Genomic DNA, 17,764 nt, shown 5'->3' on the forward strand with positions numbered 1-17,764 from the left:
CCCCTGGCTGGCCCGCGGTAGACCTGTGAGTGACTGCTGGCTCCTGTCGACGGGCGGTGACTGCCTGGGGGGGTGTGTGTGGGGCCCGAGCTCTGGCGAGGGAGGGTTGTGATCGATGACTGCGCCTGCCACGGGCACGGGAGGGGAGAGGCATCTCGTTCGGTGGCTAGTCCCCACTGCTGCCGCAGGTAACGCAAAGCCAGGTCTTCCTTCTGGAGTAACTTGGGGGTACGAAGACTGAGGACGGGGAGGTCATTGAAGTTGTGGGAGTGTCCGTCAGAGTCCAGGTGAGCCAGAATTAGGACCTGGGCCAGAACGGAGGCGGTGGGAACAGAGAGGTCGCGGCTGCAGGTGGCATCTGGGAGGTGACCTAGAGAGCCTAGAAGGAAGGAGGGGTGAGGAGGGAACAGGGATAGAGCGGATCGAGTCTGAGTGGCTGAGGTGTCTTTGAGGGGCAACCTCCATCCCTGGAGCTGCTGTCCTGAGACGCTGACTCTCCTGGGTCACCCAGGGGTAAACCCTGGCATCTGACCCCAGAGCCACTGGCGTGGCCTCCGCTCAGACAACAGGGAGTGACAGGGATGGACAGGAGCTGCCGTTCGATGTCTCCTTGGCCTGCTGGGTCCCTGTGGCCACAGGGGTCTCTGGGTGGTGCTTCGCACGATGACCTAAACTGCAGGGGTGACGGTAGACATGGGGGCGGGGAGCAGGTCGCTCTGCTAGAGGAGAGGAGAGGAGGCCAGTGCCGGTCCTGTGCAGGCGGGAGCTCCCGGCAGCAGTCCCAGGAATGGAGGCGGATGGGGCCAGCAGCTCCCCACGGGGCCCAGCTCTGCTGGAGAATGTCTGCTCCCAGGGGCGCTGTGGGGCCCTCTCCCTCCATGGCCAGAGACCCACCGCGCTCCTCCTGAGGGTCTGAGGATGGAGCCAGCGTCCCCACGGGGCCTGAGGGGGCGGGAGCCTGGCCTGCTGGCCTGCCCGGGGTGGGTGTGCTCAGGGCCCGGGGAGGAGGGGCCACCTTCATCTCTCTCAGGTTTGGTTTTTTACAAGATTGATTTATTAACTATGATACATGTCACATAAGGCCTTTTCAGTTTTTTACACCATTCCCATTGAGACAAGTACAATACTCTGTAGCAAATACATGATTTTAAAAAACAAAACCAAACAAAAACACCTCAGTCAGAGATGCCTCAGCCTTAGTTGACGGCTGGCCATGCACTAATCAGGTTGGAGCCTCAAAAAACCCACGTGTTTAAAAAAGAAAGTTTGGAAATTAAGCAAACATTCCTAATACCAACTAGAGGATGTCCTGGTTAAAGCCCCTAAAACACAAAGAAACAATTGGTATACTCTCTTTACATACAGTTCTTCACTTTTGCTGCAAAACAGAATTTTGGGCACACAGCCAGACTACTAACACATTTCAATACCATTAATGTTTTTTTTTTTCCCTCAGGAAACTCAAAATATTTGTTAATTCAACATATATAAAGATCATTTAACATGTGAAAATACAAGTACCAGAAAAATAAGCTGGCAGCAGCACTATTCCGAATTTTCAAACAAGTTTTATTCCCAACAATTCAGACTTTTTAAAAATTTCTTTAAATGTACACAGGGAACATGATTCTTTTTTATGCAAACAATAACTTACGCCCTGTCTCGACTACACTGAAGTATAACATCACTGCTGTTGGAGCTTTGCCGAGGGGGGCTGCTGGGCAGGAGCTGCAGGCAGTCGCCTCTGACCCTCGAGGAGTCTGCAGGCGGGCGGCCGGCTGAGAGATGGCTCTCAGAGGAGGTGAGAAGAATCCTTCCCTTCTAAGACAGCGGCGGCGGGCCCAGGCCGGGACCTTAGACGAGTGGCCCTTCCCCTCATGCCAGGCCTTCTCTGGTGCGATCACCAGCAGTCACGCACGTGACTTGGGCTTCTGGCACACACGACTCAGTCGTCCTTTCACCTAAGCACGAACGAGCGGCTTGAACCTGCCCAGCAACTGGAGTGAGGGCAACTCTTCCGTCCACTGTCTGCGGAAACCAACAGTAGCACCGCGACTGTCCCCAGCAAGCTGGGCCCGTTCCCAGGCCCCGCAGCACACCGTGCCCATCGCACACGAGGAAGGTGGAGCGAGGGAACTTGGTCCGCGGCAACCCACCCAAATCCCGGGAGCTTCCTTCTCTTGGAAAAGCAGAGCCCTCGGTGGCAGAGCCAACACTTCCTCCAGCAGACATCCCCCCGCAGTGTGGGTCTCCTCGCAGGAGGGGACTGGGGAGGGCACAGATGGAGATGACCTTGGATTACAAATGCAGCTGACTGGTTTCCGAGTTTCAGGGCTGAGGCCGGAACACCCGTGGCCTAGGGGATGGCGTCTCTCCAGATCCCCCCGCCCCGCCCCCCCCCAGAGGAGCCAAGATGCAGGCACGAGGGAAGTCGTGCTCTCCCAGCCCCTCCTGGCCGGTGTGCTGCTCCTATGCTGTCACCCCCTGTCCACCCTGGCAAGGACACACACATTCTGCTAGAAGAATCTCACCTGCAGCATGCATTCTGCTTTAAGCAGGAAGACCAAGATGGCGGTGGACGTAGGAAAACCCAGGAAACAGCACTCAGTATTTCACATTCCTCCTCAAAATGCCAAGTGATGGGAAGAACTTGACAGAACGCAGGAACAAATGTGCTGTGATACCCACATGCAACACAACCAAGAACTGAGGGCAAATTCACAAGCCACGCCTCCTAACCTTGGACCACTTCCCTCTGCGGAAGCATCGGTGCTGCAGATCCAGAATCAGCCTTATACTTCAAACCGAGAGCTGTTCATTTCCAGCTCCTGGTGCCTACACTCTTGCGGATGTAGAAAGAACACCGGACAGGGAGAGAGCTTCCGGGCACACCGCTATTTTGCTGTGAGGCACCGAACGAGCCCCATACCCCCACTGACATGCTTACCCATTTTGGCAAAGGCTGATTAATGCCTGCCACTCCCTCAATTCCTAGAGCTGTGGTGCAGCTCACATGAGAATGACCTGTCAGGTAACTTTCCAGAGCTTAACACACGAGATGAATGGGAGGTGGGGGGTGGGAGGCACTCCAGTTACGGGCAGCCTGCCCCAACACGCTCCCACACTCGCCTTCGTGGGTCCCCTCCAAGTGCCCATTTGGTCCAAATGATGACCCCACCCCCACCCCCAGAGGCCAAAGCCCAGGGCCCAGCACTGCTGCTGGTACCAATGCCAACTCGGGATGAATGTCCTCCAGCCCGAGAAGCAGAAAATGTAACTGAGTTAGCAAAGGAAACAAAGAGGAACCCCTGAAGCTTCCTGTCCGATTGTGGCTTTCGGGGCATGAGCCACCAGCCCGCACCTGCACAGTTAAAGCCCTGGCATTGGGGGCAGGCATGTGAGGGGGTCCCTGCAGCTGCCCAGGTTGGCTGGCCGGGGGCACCATGGGACCGGAGGCTAACCTGTGGAAGCCTGGTCTCTGCTACTCCCACATGGGTAATGATGCAATGCACAGGTGTTCGCCCTTACCGTGCCCCTTCCCCATCCACCACTTACAAGGACTGTGCAGTCTCAGGGATGGGAGTTGCCTGGGAAGGCAGGACAGCCTGGGGCTTGTGAAGTTCCTGGTGCAAAGCCTAGGTTGCAGCTAGCCCAGTGTGCCAGCACAAAGGGGTGGCAGTGTAGACTGGGCAGTGGGAGGGATCCGGGCCACTTCTGTTTCAGTTCACACATGGGGCAGTAGCCACCAAACTGGGGCTGACTGGGAGTAGGTGAGCATGACCTAGAAAAGGCAGAGATTAATGGAGTCATTTCCTCACCTGCCTGGGGCTCAGAGCTGAGGGAGCCGGAGGGCCAGAGAAGCTCGAGTCTGACCACCTCAGTCAAAACTAAACACACACACTGCCTTCCAGCCAAGCCCCGACCTACGAAGCATGAAGCACAGATCCACCAGAGAGAAGAAAGCCGGCAGCCAACACCTACGTCAGACATTCGTGTACCTTGGATCTGCTTTTTGACTTGTATCCCTAAGCAGGCGGTAAAACTTGCAGGGGTAATTTAGTTTTTCCAAGCACCTTATTTTGTCAAACAACTAGAAACAGTGAGATATCCAGCTTATCCAGAGAAGTCAGTGAGCAAAGGGCCTGCCCCGCCCTCCAGCAGCCAACAGGAAGCGTTTGGGGCTGGGAGCGGCTGGGATTGTTCCGAGGCATCTTCTACTTTGTCAGGTCACCCGGCTGAGGCAACCCAGGGCATCCTCGAACATACCACAGGTGCTGCTTCTTAAAGTGCAAAGAGACCCCAGAGGATTATGCAGCGTGTGGGCCTCCACCCCACGCCCAGGGTACCTTAGTGTCAGGCTTCTTCACTGCAGAGGCCATGGCCCAGCCACGGGGAATGGGGGGCAGCCAGTATCTGTAGCAGCCTTAGCAGGGTTGCCGTGTTTGGAGGGCGGAGGTGGGAATGAGAAGGGTTCTCAGGTGCCAGTGGAAAGGCCAGGAAGGGCGGGGGAAGGCCACGGGAGGAGGATGGTGTCAGGCAGGCACGATGCCCTCCTCACGACTCTCACGGTCTTTGTACCTTGAGCTCCTCTGGGCTCTGACAGCCTGGGAGCGTGAAGGATGGCCCTACATGGCACCAGCAGGCCACCGTACTTCAGAGTTCCCCACACACGGCCCACTGCCCAAATACCCCTGCTGGCGCAGTAGGAAAATGATTCAACACCAAACACACTGAACCAAACCCCAAGTGCACGCTGGCACCCTCCAGCTGCCCCCACCCCAGCCTTGCGCGCGCACGCGCACGCACGCACACAGCAGCAGCGTTTCTGTAGCATTGTAGTGTGTTCCAAGGCAGACCAGTATCTATGCTGGTCTCCCCAGCTCTTCCCACCAAGGGCTCAAACTGTCTTCTTGGGGTGGTGGGGGGCATCTAGTGACAGGACGTAAGTGGGACCCCAACAGGCTCTCGGGCAACCACCCCCGGGCAGGCACCCCCGCTCTGCTGTCACCAAGACAGGGGTCCGCGTCCACCTTTCTGCCTCTCGGCAGAGGTGGGGAGAGAGTTAAATCTCGACGTCTGTAGTTTTCTTTTCTTTTAAAAAATCACTGGAGGGGGTCTTCCCATTTTTCTTCGTGTTCGTTTTAAAGGGAACGTATCCCCAAAGCCTGTGAAGCGAGGAGGGGGTGCGTGGGGGGTGGAAGCGGCGACACCCTCTCTCAGTCCAGGCACGAAGCTACCCTCCCTCTGTTCTGATCTGTGCTCAGCACTGTACCTCGGGGTGGCAGAGCTGTGGGCTACATGTTCCCAAGGAGGCTGCTAGACAGGCTGCACGGGCAACGGAGGTGAGGTGCAGATACGGAAGGTGGGAAGCGGCAACAGACGGGAAGTGTTCTCTTTAGGGGCTGCCGGCCCCGCCCTGGGGCAGCCTGAAGCCCCAAATCTCCTCCTCCCCCCTGGCCAAAGCCCGTGCTCTGTCCAGTGGGCGGACGCCCTGAGGCTGGTGTGCGCAGACAGGTGGGGGAGGGGGTCCGGGGAGCAGTGAGCATGTGGAGGGCCACAGGGTCGCTGCCTGGCTAGTTCAGTCCTCAAAAGGGTCCAAGTCAAAGGGCAGGGCCCCGGCTGTGGCCTGCAGCCAGCCCCAGGTCTGCAGTGCTGGGGCTCAGGGCACTGGACGGCCCAGCCTCTGGTGGACTGTTGGCTGGTGGTGCTACCGCTGAGATGTCGAGAAGGTGAGAGGAGAGAGGGGACGCCCTCCCCACCCCCGCCCCCAGCAGACCCGGTTTTGTTCAAGGCCAAACGCTACCCCGTCAAACAGAGAAGACCGTGTCTCCTTTCGCCCTGGGCCTCGGGGGCTCACAGCGTGTGTTCGGCTTGAAGCTGGGAGGGGAGCAGCGGCTGCATCGGGGACTGGGGGGTGGGCGGAGGCGACTGGGGCGGTGACGGCTGACTTGTGACAGGTGTGGAGGTGAGGAAGGGAAGGGTGGAAGCCAGGGCAGAGGGGGAGCTGGGCGTGGCGCCGGGAGGCTCGCTGATGGGCCTGTTGTGGAAGAAGAAGGGGCACTGCTGGATGAAGAGCTCAATGATTGTCTGGTAGGTCCGTGTGGCCGTGAGGGCGTCCATGGTGCTGAAGTCGGGTCTCATCAAGGTGGGCCAGAAGCAGATGGACAGGTTCTCACTGGTCATGAGATTCACCTTGTTGTTGTGGCTGACTCTGTAGGCGACACCAAACTCAAGGTCAGAGCCCTGTAGCAGGCCTGATCGAGGATCTCGACCGCCTGTGCTCATGGTCACTGCCTCGCCAGCTGCTCTCCTGGCCCGCCCACCTGCAGCCCGAGAACAGAAAAGGCCCCAGCACAGCTCTCCAGGGCCCTGGCCTGCGAGTTGAGGCCCGAGCCCCTCCACGCCCCGTCCTCTGTTCCAGTGCCTCCACGCGGCTCTGAGGCCCAGCTCACGGGAGGCACCCCGCGCCCCCCCAGCCCCGTGGCTGGGCAGGATGCCTCAGGGACTCTCTCGCAGGCCCCCAAAGCGGGGCAATGCTCTGGTTGTACAGAGAAGAAGCGCGTGTACCCCAAGCCACGGTTCGTAAGACACCACTTTGTCAGGAGAGGAACAGGTGTGGCTGGAAAACAAACCTACTGTGTGTGTGAGTAAATGCGGGAGCCACGCAGCTAACTGGTTTCCTGACTGTGGCTCCCGCACTCGCTCGAGTGCAGTTCACTCTCTTACACCGCACACCTGTCTCAGCCCAGCGTGCTGTCACGCCAGTCAGGAAACACGAATCCTGGAGAAAGGACTTCGGGTGTGCGGGGGGCCACGCAGGCCTCTCTCACACAGAACCAGGACAGGAGCCCGAGGTGGAGGAGCCAGCAGCCCAGCAGGCCGAGGACGGAGCCTTGCTCAGCCGCATTCTACAGCCAACTGGCCCCGACTGGAGGTTTGCAAAGGAGGGAAGACCAAACAGCAAGCCCTGCAACGTACTTGTTCAGGTGAGAGATGACATATTTGAAGACTTCATGGTTTTCCTTCGGGAATCTCTTGAGTACCTCCTTAAGGGCGTGTAACTTTTGCTCACGGTCATTGATTTCTGAGGAGAGAGAAAACCAAGACAAGGCTGGTGGGCCTGGGGCTCAAAGCAGATACTGGTCCTGGACAGTTGGTCAGACTGGTGGGTTGGCGGCCAGGGAAGCGTACGCTGTATACTCTACCTTCTCTGAGGGAAGCCCAACCCCATCTTCTCCCTGCAAGCCGGCGCCCAAGGCTGGCACACCTGGCAGTGGCATGGGGCGAGGGGTCAGGCCCACCTCCGCGTCCCAGGCCCCTGCTGAAGGGGAGCGCTGTACTCCTGGGGCTTCCTGGCCCCCCCTACCCGAGACTCCACGATCCAGAGAGAATCTACCATAAAGAACACCATTCTTTGCTCATCCGGTTGCCCCTGGAGACAGGCATCCCAATGCGGAAAGCCTGCCTGCTTCCTGACCAGACGGGTGAGCGCTGCCACCCACCCACGCCAACAGACGGTCTAGGGAGGGAGTCTGTCACAAGACCAGGGCTCTGTCCTTTTCCTGGAGTCACAGGGACCCTCCACATATCTCCCTATTGGAGGAGCCGGTGGAAACAGTGGGGGAATTCTTATGTAGTTCATCAAAGGGACGACATATCCCCTTCCCCCACTACCGCCCAGAGTTTGCCCATCACAGAATCCTAATGTACTGAGAGGGAAAATAAGCTAACCCAAATGAAACGCTTAATCCATCCCAGGCCTGGTTCAGCGAGTCCTCACAATCCTACAAGGCTGGGGCTGTTATCACCCCACTTCAAGGATAAGGAATCTGAGGCCCAGAGAGGTTGTAGACATCAGCCTCTTGGTCTGGGAACCAAACCCTCTCCAGATGGCTTCAGAGTCTGAGTGAGGACCGCTGTGCTCCCTGGGGCCCTGGCTCCCCTTCCTGAGTAGACCTGGCCTGCCTTGTCTGGGAGAGCCGCCCTGGGCTAGTGGGACACAAATGGTCCAGAGACCACTTGGAACCAGGTGGTCGAGAGATCTCTCTGAGCATGGGAAGATATCCCTGTGGCCACTTGCTGGAACTGAAGGCTATCTCTAGGACTCCAGGGCTCCTAAAAATCACAGAAGGATCCCATGAAGAGATGGCAGCTCTCCCACAACTGATGGCTGTGGGGTAGGTGGACAGGGGGTTCATTAAGAAATATGATGGTTCCTAACTGGTCTGGGGACATGGGCTCCTTTAGGATAGATGAAAGCTCTGGACCCTCTCCCACAAATAAACTGTGTACAGCCCTGTCTACGATTCCTGGAGCTTCACAGACTCCCCAGACCCACTTATTCTTTAGGAAGCCTGCGGCCTCCTAGTTAAGAACTTCTGTAGGAGGTGACGTTCCTAGAGGGTCACCACAGTCTGGGAGCCTCAAGCTAGACTCAGAAGGACAGACGGAACATAAACGGCTGGTGGGGAGGTGTGGGGAGGTGCAGGGAGGAAGGGCTGTGCGGTGGTCTAGATCTCGTCTCTGAGACCAGCCAGCTGCGTGATCTCGGGGGAGCGACACGTCTGAGCGGCAGCCTCCCTGCCCATGCAAGAGGCTCATGACAGTGGCAACACCACACCATGAAATGAAGAGCTCACAGCCAGACACACAACAAGCACCTGGGAGCAAGTCTGAGTTTCAGGGAACCAGTGGAAGAGGCGGCCACCAGGATGGGAGGCATGGAGCTGAGAGTGTTCGCTGGCAGGCTAATGAGCATGAAACCGGTGAATGTTCTGACTTGAGAGCGTGGCTTGATAAAAACTGTTTTGGTAACATTTGTCTGTTAGAGGATGACTACAAACCCCCCACAGAACTAGTTATGTGGCGCCATTATCAGTTTCATTTCTCTGAACCCAAGACTTACTGTAAGGGTTCAACTTCAAGGGCACACTTTTTGTCTGGCCTTGAGTTTCAAAATCCTTTACTGTTACGTTTCAATAAAAAGTTTACTTAAAAGAAGGAAACTGCTCAGGGTGGGGGCAGGGGTGGAGGGAGGAACAACTGTCCTGGAAAACACGAGAAGCACGTGCGTGCTGAGTCTCACTTAAAATAGCTGCGCCCTTCCAGACGGGGCTTCCAGAGGCCTCTTCTAGGCGCCTGCACGACAAGAACACAGCTGTGTACGAACGGCAGCACTTTCACGTAAAAGCCCAGCCTCACCCGTCCTCCTGGCTGGACGCAGGAAATGGGGCTGCTAATGGCACTGCCTGCCCGGGACGGCCCCTCTCCTTCCTATCCGCTGAGCAACAAGGACGGCTGCTCCGTCTCTCTCTTCCGGGGGGTGGGCCGGGGGGATTACAGAACCTGCTCGGACAGTGATTCAAGGGCCACCCTCAGGCACGCCAGCCTCTCTCCCCCTCCCGGTGTAGCACACCAGCAAGGTGCCTAACAAGGCCCTAGACGGAGGGGAGGGCGGCGAAGGGAACAACCGGAAGCCTCCCGGTGCAAAGCCCCATGAAGAACAAGGTCCACCTCGCGCGCAGCCTCCTGACCTGACCTGTCCTTCTGTCTCGATGTTCCTCCAGCAAGCACACCACCACCAGCGTTGAGGGACCCACTCGAGCTGGCTGTCTTTTCAAGGTAGTCACGCCACCAGTGACTTCTTACCTCTGGAGAGCGCAGGAATGTCGGCGGGGCGATTTCCCAGTTGCTGTTTGTGCCGTCCTCCCACCACCAGAGGGCAGGTGGGGCTGGTTTATCCCACATGCTGGCTGAGAAGACCCATTCAAGAGGCAACACCAAGGACACAAGGCTGGTGAGCGGAAGGAGGGGTGGGCACCAAGCTGTGTCTCCAGGTCCAGCACTCCTGCTCCGGGTCACCTGCCCGCCGCCATGCGCAGAGCCCTCCCCAGCTTCAATGATCCCTTTGAAAGGGGCTCTAGAGGGCTCAGTCCTCCTCAGCTAAACAACCATACTTTTTTTTTTTTTTTTTTTTGCTGCACGCGGGCCTCTCACTGCCGTGGCCTCTCCCGTTGCGGAGCACAGGCTCTGGACGCGCAGGCCCAGCGGCCATGGCTCACGGGCCCAGCCGCTCCGCGGCATGTGGGATCTTCCCGGACCGGGGCACGAACCCGCGTCCCCCGCATCGGCAGGTGGACCCTCAACCACCGCGCCACCAGGGAAGCCCCCAAAACCATACTTCTAAAACCATGTGTCTGTCAACTGAGACATCAATACAGGTTCAGGAGAGGCATGTGAGGTCACCTGAATCAAGACGAAGTCTGGGGACTTCCCTGGTGGTCCAGTGGGTAGGGCTCCGTGCTCCCAATACAGAGGGCCTGGGTTCAATCCCTGGTCGGGGAACTAGATCCCGCATGCCGCAACTAAGAAGTCCGCTTGCTGCAACTAAGAGATCCTGCACGCCACAACGAAGATCCCGCGCGCTGCAGCACAAAGGCCTGGTACAGCCAAAATAACTAACTAGATAGACAGACAGATAGATAATTAAAAAAAAAAAGATGAAGTCTGGATACAGACCAGGGAACCGGGAACTGAGGTCCCAATACTTTGGAGCAAGAGGAGAGGACAGGACTTCCCTGGTGGCTCAGTGGTTAAGAATCCGCCTGCCGATGCAGGGAACACGGGTTTGAGCCCCAATCCGGGAAGATCCCACATGCCGCGGAGCGGCTGGGCCCGTGAGCCATGGCCGTTGAGCCTGCGCATCCGGAGCCTGTGCTCTGCAACGGGAGAGGCCACAACAGTGAGAGGCCCGCGTACCACACACACAAAAAAAGAATCCGCCTGCCAAGGCAGGGAACACGGGTTTGAGCCCTGGTCCAGGAAGATCCCACGTGCCACGGAGCAACTAAGCCCGTGCGCCACAACTGCTGAAGCCCGCGCGCCTAGAGCCCGGGCTCCACAACAAGAGAAGCCACTGCTATGAGAAGCACACGCAGCGCAATGAAGAGTAGCCCCCGTTCGCTGCAACTAGAGAAAGCCCACGTGCAGCAACGAAGACCCAACGCAGCCAAAAATAAATAAATAAATAAATTTTAAAAGAGGCGAGGATAGCCAGAGGCCACTGGGGACCTCAGAGGCTAGCTTGCTACACCCCTCACAGTATACAGAAAAACCAAGGCCCAAAGAGTAAGAATGCTGGTCCAAGGTCACACAAATTGGTGTCAGGGGCCCTAAGCCCAAACACTGTTCTTGCCCTGGCTGTCACTCTGCTGCCATCTCTGGTACCCAGGCTGTCAACCAGGCTCTAGGCTTGGATCTGCTACCGCTCAACTCAGTGCCTAGAGAAAAATCCCTGATGGATTTTGACCACCTTGCACACCTGCACCACCAGAAAAGGAAAACACCGGCGCAGGCCACAATCGCTCAGTGATGCATGCAGCCGCCAGCTGTCCTTCTGGTGGGAAATGACCCCAAGGCTGAACTCTCCCTCTGTTGGGCCCAGAACGGAAGTTTCAGGGTGTCCTTCTCCCGGAGGTACGACCTTGCAGTAACCTGTGCAATGTCTCCTACCCACCAGATGAAGGCAGGGACTGCACACGTGTCTGTCTGCTGCCATCTGTCCCTGTCCCACGCAGGGCCTGGCACATGCTAGGAGATGAGGAACACCCCCGTGCTCTTAAGCAGCTAACTGGACAGACAAGAGGAAGCAGGATCCCAGAATTAGCAACATCACAAGGCAGCATGTGAACAAGAGCCCAATGAGCAACAAGACTGGCCCACCTGGCGACCTCGCCGGTCAGTCATTTATTAATCTCTAGCCCTGAGTTGTCTCATCTGCAGATGGAAAGGGTGAGACGATAAGCCAGCATCCTGAACCATCTGGGCTCATATATCCCTTTGATGATTTTTTGTTTGTTTGTTTTGCGGGGGGTGGGTGGGCCACACTGTGTGGCTTGTGGAATCTTATTTCCCTGACCAGGGATCGAACCCGGGCCCTTGGCAGTGAAAGTGTGGAGTCCTAACCACTGGACTGCCAGGGAACTCCCATCCCTTTGACAATCTGATGAAAGACCATGGTCTTCTCCGTAGACTTAAATGCGCACACAGAACTCACAAGCAGTTTATGGGGGCTAACGAGGCTCTGAGCCCCTCTGGGCCAAGACAGAGGCAGCCCTAGGGCCTTTCCTGGCACAAAATACATGGGACAGGGTGTGCGGGGACTGCTGGGCCAGAGGGATTCCGGATAGGTGGTGGTGGGGTTTTGGGGGGGCTGTGAGAGGGAGAGAAGACGCGGGGCAAGAATAAATGATACTGTTTCTTGAAGGCTGGGGTGAAACGTGAGGACGAGACAGAACGGGGAATTCAAGCCCCCTCTAGCTGCCTCCTGAAATCCTGGTCCTCTCTGAAGCCAAGCTCAGGTGCCGTCTCTTCCGCGAGCCCTTCTACCTTCCTCTCCTTACTGCGTTTCTGCACTTCCAGCTCAGGTTGCTTCGCGCTGTCTGGCAGAGAACGGAAGTGAGCACCGGGGAGGGCAGGAGCCACGTCTCAGCACAGGTCACGCCCAGCTTGCCCTCCCTCGCAGTGCGGGCTGCGGCGGCTGCTATTCCCTCCTCAGTCTCCCACATATCACCTTGGACGTGGTAGGAAAATGGCTGAGGCAGGATCTCAGCAATGTTCAACGTTGTGAGATCTTGGAGCTTACGAAACAATTTGACAGTGACCTTGATATTTGTTGTGATGGGATCGGAAACCACTTCCAAGCCCTTAACACACACAGACACAACAGCTCTTCGGTATTACGTGGCAACAGCTGGTCAAGTTGACGTTGCCATGGAAACCCAGCCAGGCTGAGAATAGCTACTTTTGGGCATGAGAATCTTTGTTCCATCAGGTCCCTTAACGCTAACTTTGGCGCTGCCTGCTTGGTGTTTCTGGCTCAGTTAAGCTCTGGCACACACAGCCCCGCTCTTCACTCAACTGTTAAGGCCGTGAGAGGTACCATGTCAGTGAGATACACTTCTCTCTACCAGGTTCAAGACAACGGAGCTCCAGCTGACCAGCCTGGGGCACAGGAAACACACCATGGGAAGAGGAAGCGGAAAATCTCCACCCTTTTCCAGGCCGCAGTAGCAGCAAGAAGCTCCCTTCCTCAGCAGGGGCAGGCGGCGGAAGCTGCCGTAGGAAGGCAGCTGATTCCCTATCAATAACACCTTCCTCTCCTGCCCCCTGTGACCCTCCCCAAACAAAAAGACGCTATGTCAGCAATTCCCGCAGAAACAATGGGATTCTTTCTGCGGGGTGCCAGGACTCTACAAGCCTCTAGATGGTGCCAAGTCAAGACAAACGCTGTCCGGAATCTCTGGGCTTCCAGCAAGCTGGGTACCAGCCCACACCTTCTCTTCCCAACTTCTGCCCAGAGACAAGCTTAGCTTACATGGAAAGAAAGCTGGCTCTGGATGGAGATTTCCCATGTGTTTCACATCTGAGCCAGCCTGGAGCCTGCTAGGGAAGTGACTGCTGGGAGGACCTCTATCTTTGGATGGTAGGACCAGAGCAGAAGCTGGCACCTGTCCCCACCCCTTAAGTCATCTGGAGAAACCCAGACTCCTGTCCTGAGACGGTAGATGGGAAAGAAGGCCAAGGAACCCTATGACAGTCCCAGAAGCTGCCAGTGCTTCCACCCACCCCTGTGGGCTTGGATAAGATTGGGGATGCGAACAATCTCAGTCAGCTGAGACGGTGTGTGTAAAATATGGTGGTGAAGGCGGCACCTGGACTGTGGAAACAAACATCACAGGAAAGGCAGGCCACAGAAAGTGACTCTGGGGGCTCTGCAGCACTGACAGCAGTCAGGTTCTGACAGGGACACCCCTCCATAGTTGGGCCTCTGTCAGCACCTCTATTTCCCGAAGCCACTAAGAGTCCATGACCCACATCTTAAAAGTCCTGCGAATTTGTGACAGCCCCCAGAATTCTGCCCACACCATCAGTCTTGTGAGTAACTCGTGTTTGCTTCAAACTCCCTCTTCTGAGTTGGGCAGTGGCAAGATAAGACTAATGTGCTGGGGTCCCAGGAACACAGCTCCCTTTCCACTTCCCCACCCCCTTGGTCGCTGGCAAAGACACTCCGTTCTGTAGCTGCACAGCAGCGGCTGCTTCTGGGGTCTTGGCCCACCCCACCAGAGGTACAAAGTAGAAGGCTGCCTTTGGCTAAAAAAGTTCAGAAATGCCACCCCGTGGAAAGCTTGGGGAGGCCAGGCCCCCCACCTAGAGCACTACCTGAAGTCCAGGAAGGGCTGCCCAGTGGGAAGGTTCCCACATGGTGGACAAATGCCTCTGGAGAGAGGCAAGCCAGGGCAGAAACAGCTCTCGGGGCAGGCAGGATGGCGTGCAAGGTGACCATTAAAACCAGAGATGCTAACTTGCTGCAGCCTCAAGTGATCATCTGGTCAGGGCCATCGGAGCTGTCCCCTTCCCTCAAGAGGATGGCTTCCTCAGAGGCTATCTGGCTCTGCACCACACGGTAATTTCCATCTAAGAGAGCTGGGAGAAGAGGGGTGAGCGAGAGGAGGGCAAAGGAAAGTAATACACCTACCACTTAACAGGTCTGTGACACAGCCTTGCCTCCAGACCTCTCTGAATCTCATTTAATAAATACGAGGAGGGATGGTAACAGAGGTAACTAAGGGTCAGGGAAGGTCACGCTGGCCATGCACACACTGTGAACAAGCAGCGGAGCAGAGATTTGCCCCAAGTCCGACATCAAAACCAGGCTCTCAGCTCACGAGTTCTGGGGCCATGTGCAACTTTCTTGACAGAACCCTCAGAGAAGCACCTCAGGTCAACCAAGGCAGGGGCCTAATGTGTCAGCCCCTTCGGTGCCACCTTGCTAGTTCCCTTTCCTTACGTCCTTCACATCTCAGTTCCAAGAGTCCAAATGTCAGCTCTCTGAGGGCAGGACCCATTCTTAAGGTGCTGCACCCCCTCCCTCAATTTGCCCAACACAGAGTCCGCCTGGGGCGCTGCCAGGGGCCCACAAGCTACACACGGTTGCCACTACTCACTGTGTGCCTCCACCAGATCGATCTGCATGTTGTATGGGACCAGGGGGTCTGGCAGTTCTGAGAAAAAGCTCTTCATGGCCCCTGCCACAGTGTTCACTGTAAAGTCCTTCTCTGCCAAATCCAGGTTGTGATCTGAAAGGAAGTTGGGAGAGTGAGGCCAGATCAATGTAAGCTGGGCAGAAGCAAGGAACACTCAGCGCTGGGGATAAGCAGAGAAACGGGGACCCAGGGACGCTGCCCAGGGCAGGCCTGGAGCCTGGGTAGGGACTCAGGATCATCACAGACTGGACAGAAGGTGGCACCCCTGGGTGCTGCTAAAAAAGAAGAAAAGAGAGTTCTGAGATTCACAGACAGAGGCTGACACCCAACCTTCCAAGGTCAGCCTTTGAGTAGAGGAGCTGCACCCCCCATTCTGTGCCATCCAGCTCCCCTTGTTTGGCCTGGATGTGCTGCTACCTTTTCCTTACACCCTCGCACTCAGGGAAAACAGGAGGAGGCCAGCTCCCTTTTCCTGGAAGGTTACAAAAACGCTACCAACAACCGGGCTGCCATCTCCGTCCCTGCTCCTGTGGTGATCGGGCAGCGAGGCTCATCTTCCCCTTGCCGGTCCCTTCCAGCTTACGATACCTCTGACCTCTGTGTCTCTAGCTTTTCTTTACATACTTTACTGCATTTCTGATCGTACAAATCATCTGCTGATAGATATCAGCTGTTTCTATCTGGGGGTTGTGTGTAACCCATGTCACAGATTCTGGCATATAATCGAGTGTATACCCAAAGGTGGCTTTGCCCTCACTCTGACCTCATGCTTCCTATCCTGCAAGACTAACGCACATCTTCCTTCTCTCCTGGGTCACCTTCTCCCGCTGCCAGCCAGCAGAGACTGCCTGTGGTGTTACGAAGTGCTATGGGCCCCTGGGTGCTGGGGTGGGGCGCCTGCTCCCAGCGCACAGGCTTAGCTGCTGGCTCCTGCAGGCCCGCACAGGCTGCCTGGTTGGCCTCCTGAGCCCAGTCACATGCTAAGCTGGACCTGCTTTGATCCCCAGCTTCCTTTTCTCTTTGGTCAGTGACATCTGTGAATTTTTACTGCTTTGGCTCATTTGCTTCTGGCACTGGTGGGTGTTCAGTTCTAAGAGTTACAGTTTGGCTGTTGGGTTAGGGTGGAATAGATTTGGCCATCTGGCTCTAGGCCTCTCAGACTGATCTAGCTTAGGAGACAGAAGTCCCGGCCAAGAGCCAGTCTAACTCATGAGAGTTCAGCTTTGGGAGTCTGGGGCTCAAGGCTCAGCTCATCACAAAAGGCTCCCTTGCTTCGTTTCTCTCCTGCAGGGACTCTGTGAGGAGGGTACTCCTGTGGCCCTGGCAAAAGGGGACTGTCATCTCAGCCCAACCTTTACATCATGTGCCTGAGATTCACCCCTGCACAGCCCACTCCAAGGGAAGCAAGGCCCTTTCCTGGTGAGCAAGGCGCGGGCCGGGGCGGGCCGGAACAGTGCCTGGATGGCGGGGTGCGGGAGCAGCCCGGCTGAAGCAGGTTTGGCAGGGATGACACTTCTGTTTGCTGACAGGGGCCAAAACCCTTTCTCCTTGTCAGTCACCCAGCCAGCACCCCTTGGCTTTGGGGCTGTGTGGCAGGAGCGCCCCCGAGGGGCTCCGCTGGCAGTCCGGCTGTTGCGTCTGCCCTGACTGGCCTCCGGTGCTCGGCTGGGCTGTGGCCTTACCTTGGTCAAACTGCCTTTGCAGACTCTCCATCTCTGACTTGTTCCCGCTGACCCGGTAGATGCCTTCAGTGCTCAGTCCTGAGAAGAAACAAGCAGGTGTCTTAGGAGCAGGAAGTGGAGAGCAGAGAACGAGGAGGACTGCACTTGAGGAAAGAAGGGGAGAGTCCATGAGGCACCCACTGGGAGACAGGAACAGGGCTGAAGCACTCTTGACTTACCTAGATGCTTCAACCCACTTTTGCCCATTTTCTTTTTCACTTAAAAATGTAAAAATATTTGCTTTTTGTAAAAATTAAAATGATACAGAAGCACATCAGACAAAGATATCTTTTGTCCACATTTTGATGTATACTCTGGAATCTGAGTGTTTTTTTTAACAAAATGGAGAGAACACTGTTTTAACCCACCCATTTCATTTACAAAGTATGTTGTGGACGTAAATCATTAACAGTTTTTTTACAACATGATTTTAAAGACATCAAAATACACAGTAGGGCTTCCCTGGTGGCGCAGTGGTTGAGAGTCCGCCTGCCGATGCAGGGGACACGGGTTCGTGCCCCGGTCCGGGAAGATCCCACGTGCCGCGGAGCGGCTAGGCCGACGAGCTATGGCCGCTGAGCCTGCGCGTCCGGAGCCTGTGCTCCGCAACGGGAGAGGCCACAACAGAGAGGCCCGCATACCGCAAAAAAAAAAAAAAAAAAATACACAGTAACTTAAAAACAATCCACTGTTAATCATTTAGGTTTTTCCAAGTTTTCACTGTTAGGAATAACCCACAATTATGTTTTCTGATAGCTAGTTAAGTTTAAAAGCTTCTTGGCCGTGTGTATTTCTTACTCTGTGAATTTCCTATTCGTGTTCTTGTTCATTTTCCTATAGCAGTGGTTCTTCTCATTTTGTACTTGAATATTAAGGAACTGACTATGTTAATGTTATACATCTTTACGTTTTTTCCCTTTTGTTATCTGTTTTCTAATTTTGTGTACTGAATTTTTTGGAAGTACATAATTCAAAAATTTTAGGTTTTCAAGAACCATC

General features: G+C 55.9%; 1 protein-coding gene across 2 annotated transcripts in view; it reads right to left on the reverse strand.

Annotated features, from left to right (window-relative positions):
* Positions 1 to 1,553: 1,553 nt before the first annotated feature.
* Positions 1,554 to 17,764, reverse strand: part of ARHGAP35 (Rho GTPase activating protein 35) — a 121,669-nt gene continuing 105,458 nt past the window's right edge. The window contains exons 4-7 of one of the 2 annotated variants that reach the window (XM_067718829.1): positions 16,727 to 16,804; positions 15,006 to 15,137; positions 6,979 to 7,084; positions 1,554 to 6,211 (exon numbers count right to left, since the gene is read on the reverse strand). In XM_067718829.1, coding sequence (XP_067574930.1) covers positions 5,854 to 6,211; positions 6,979 to 7,084; positions 15,006 to 15,137; positions 16,727 to 16,804 — 674 coding nt within the window. In that variant the 3' untranslated portion in view covers positions 1,554 to 5,853. Of the gene's footprint in view, positions 6,212 to 6,978; positions 7,085 to 10,748; positions 12,441 to 15,005; positions 15,138 to 16,726; positions 16,805 to 17,764 lie in introns of those variants that run through there. The other variant, XM_067718830.1, reaches the window with a different exon arrangement.

Source organism: Pseudorca crassidens, chromosome 20, assembly GCF_039906515.1.
Source record: "Pseudorca crassidens isolate mPseCra1 chromosome 20, mPseCra1.hap1, whole genome shotgun sequence".
In the NCBI taxonomy this organism is placed as follows: domain Eukaryota; kingdom Metazoa; phylum Chordata; class Mammalia; order Artiodactyla; family Delphinidae; genus Pseudorca; species Pseudorca crassidens.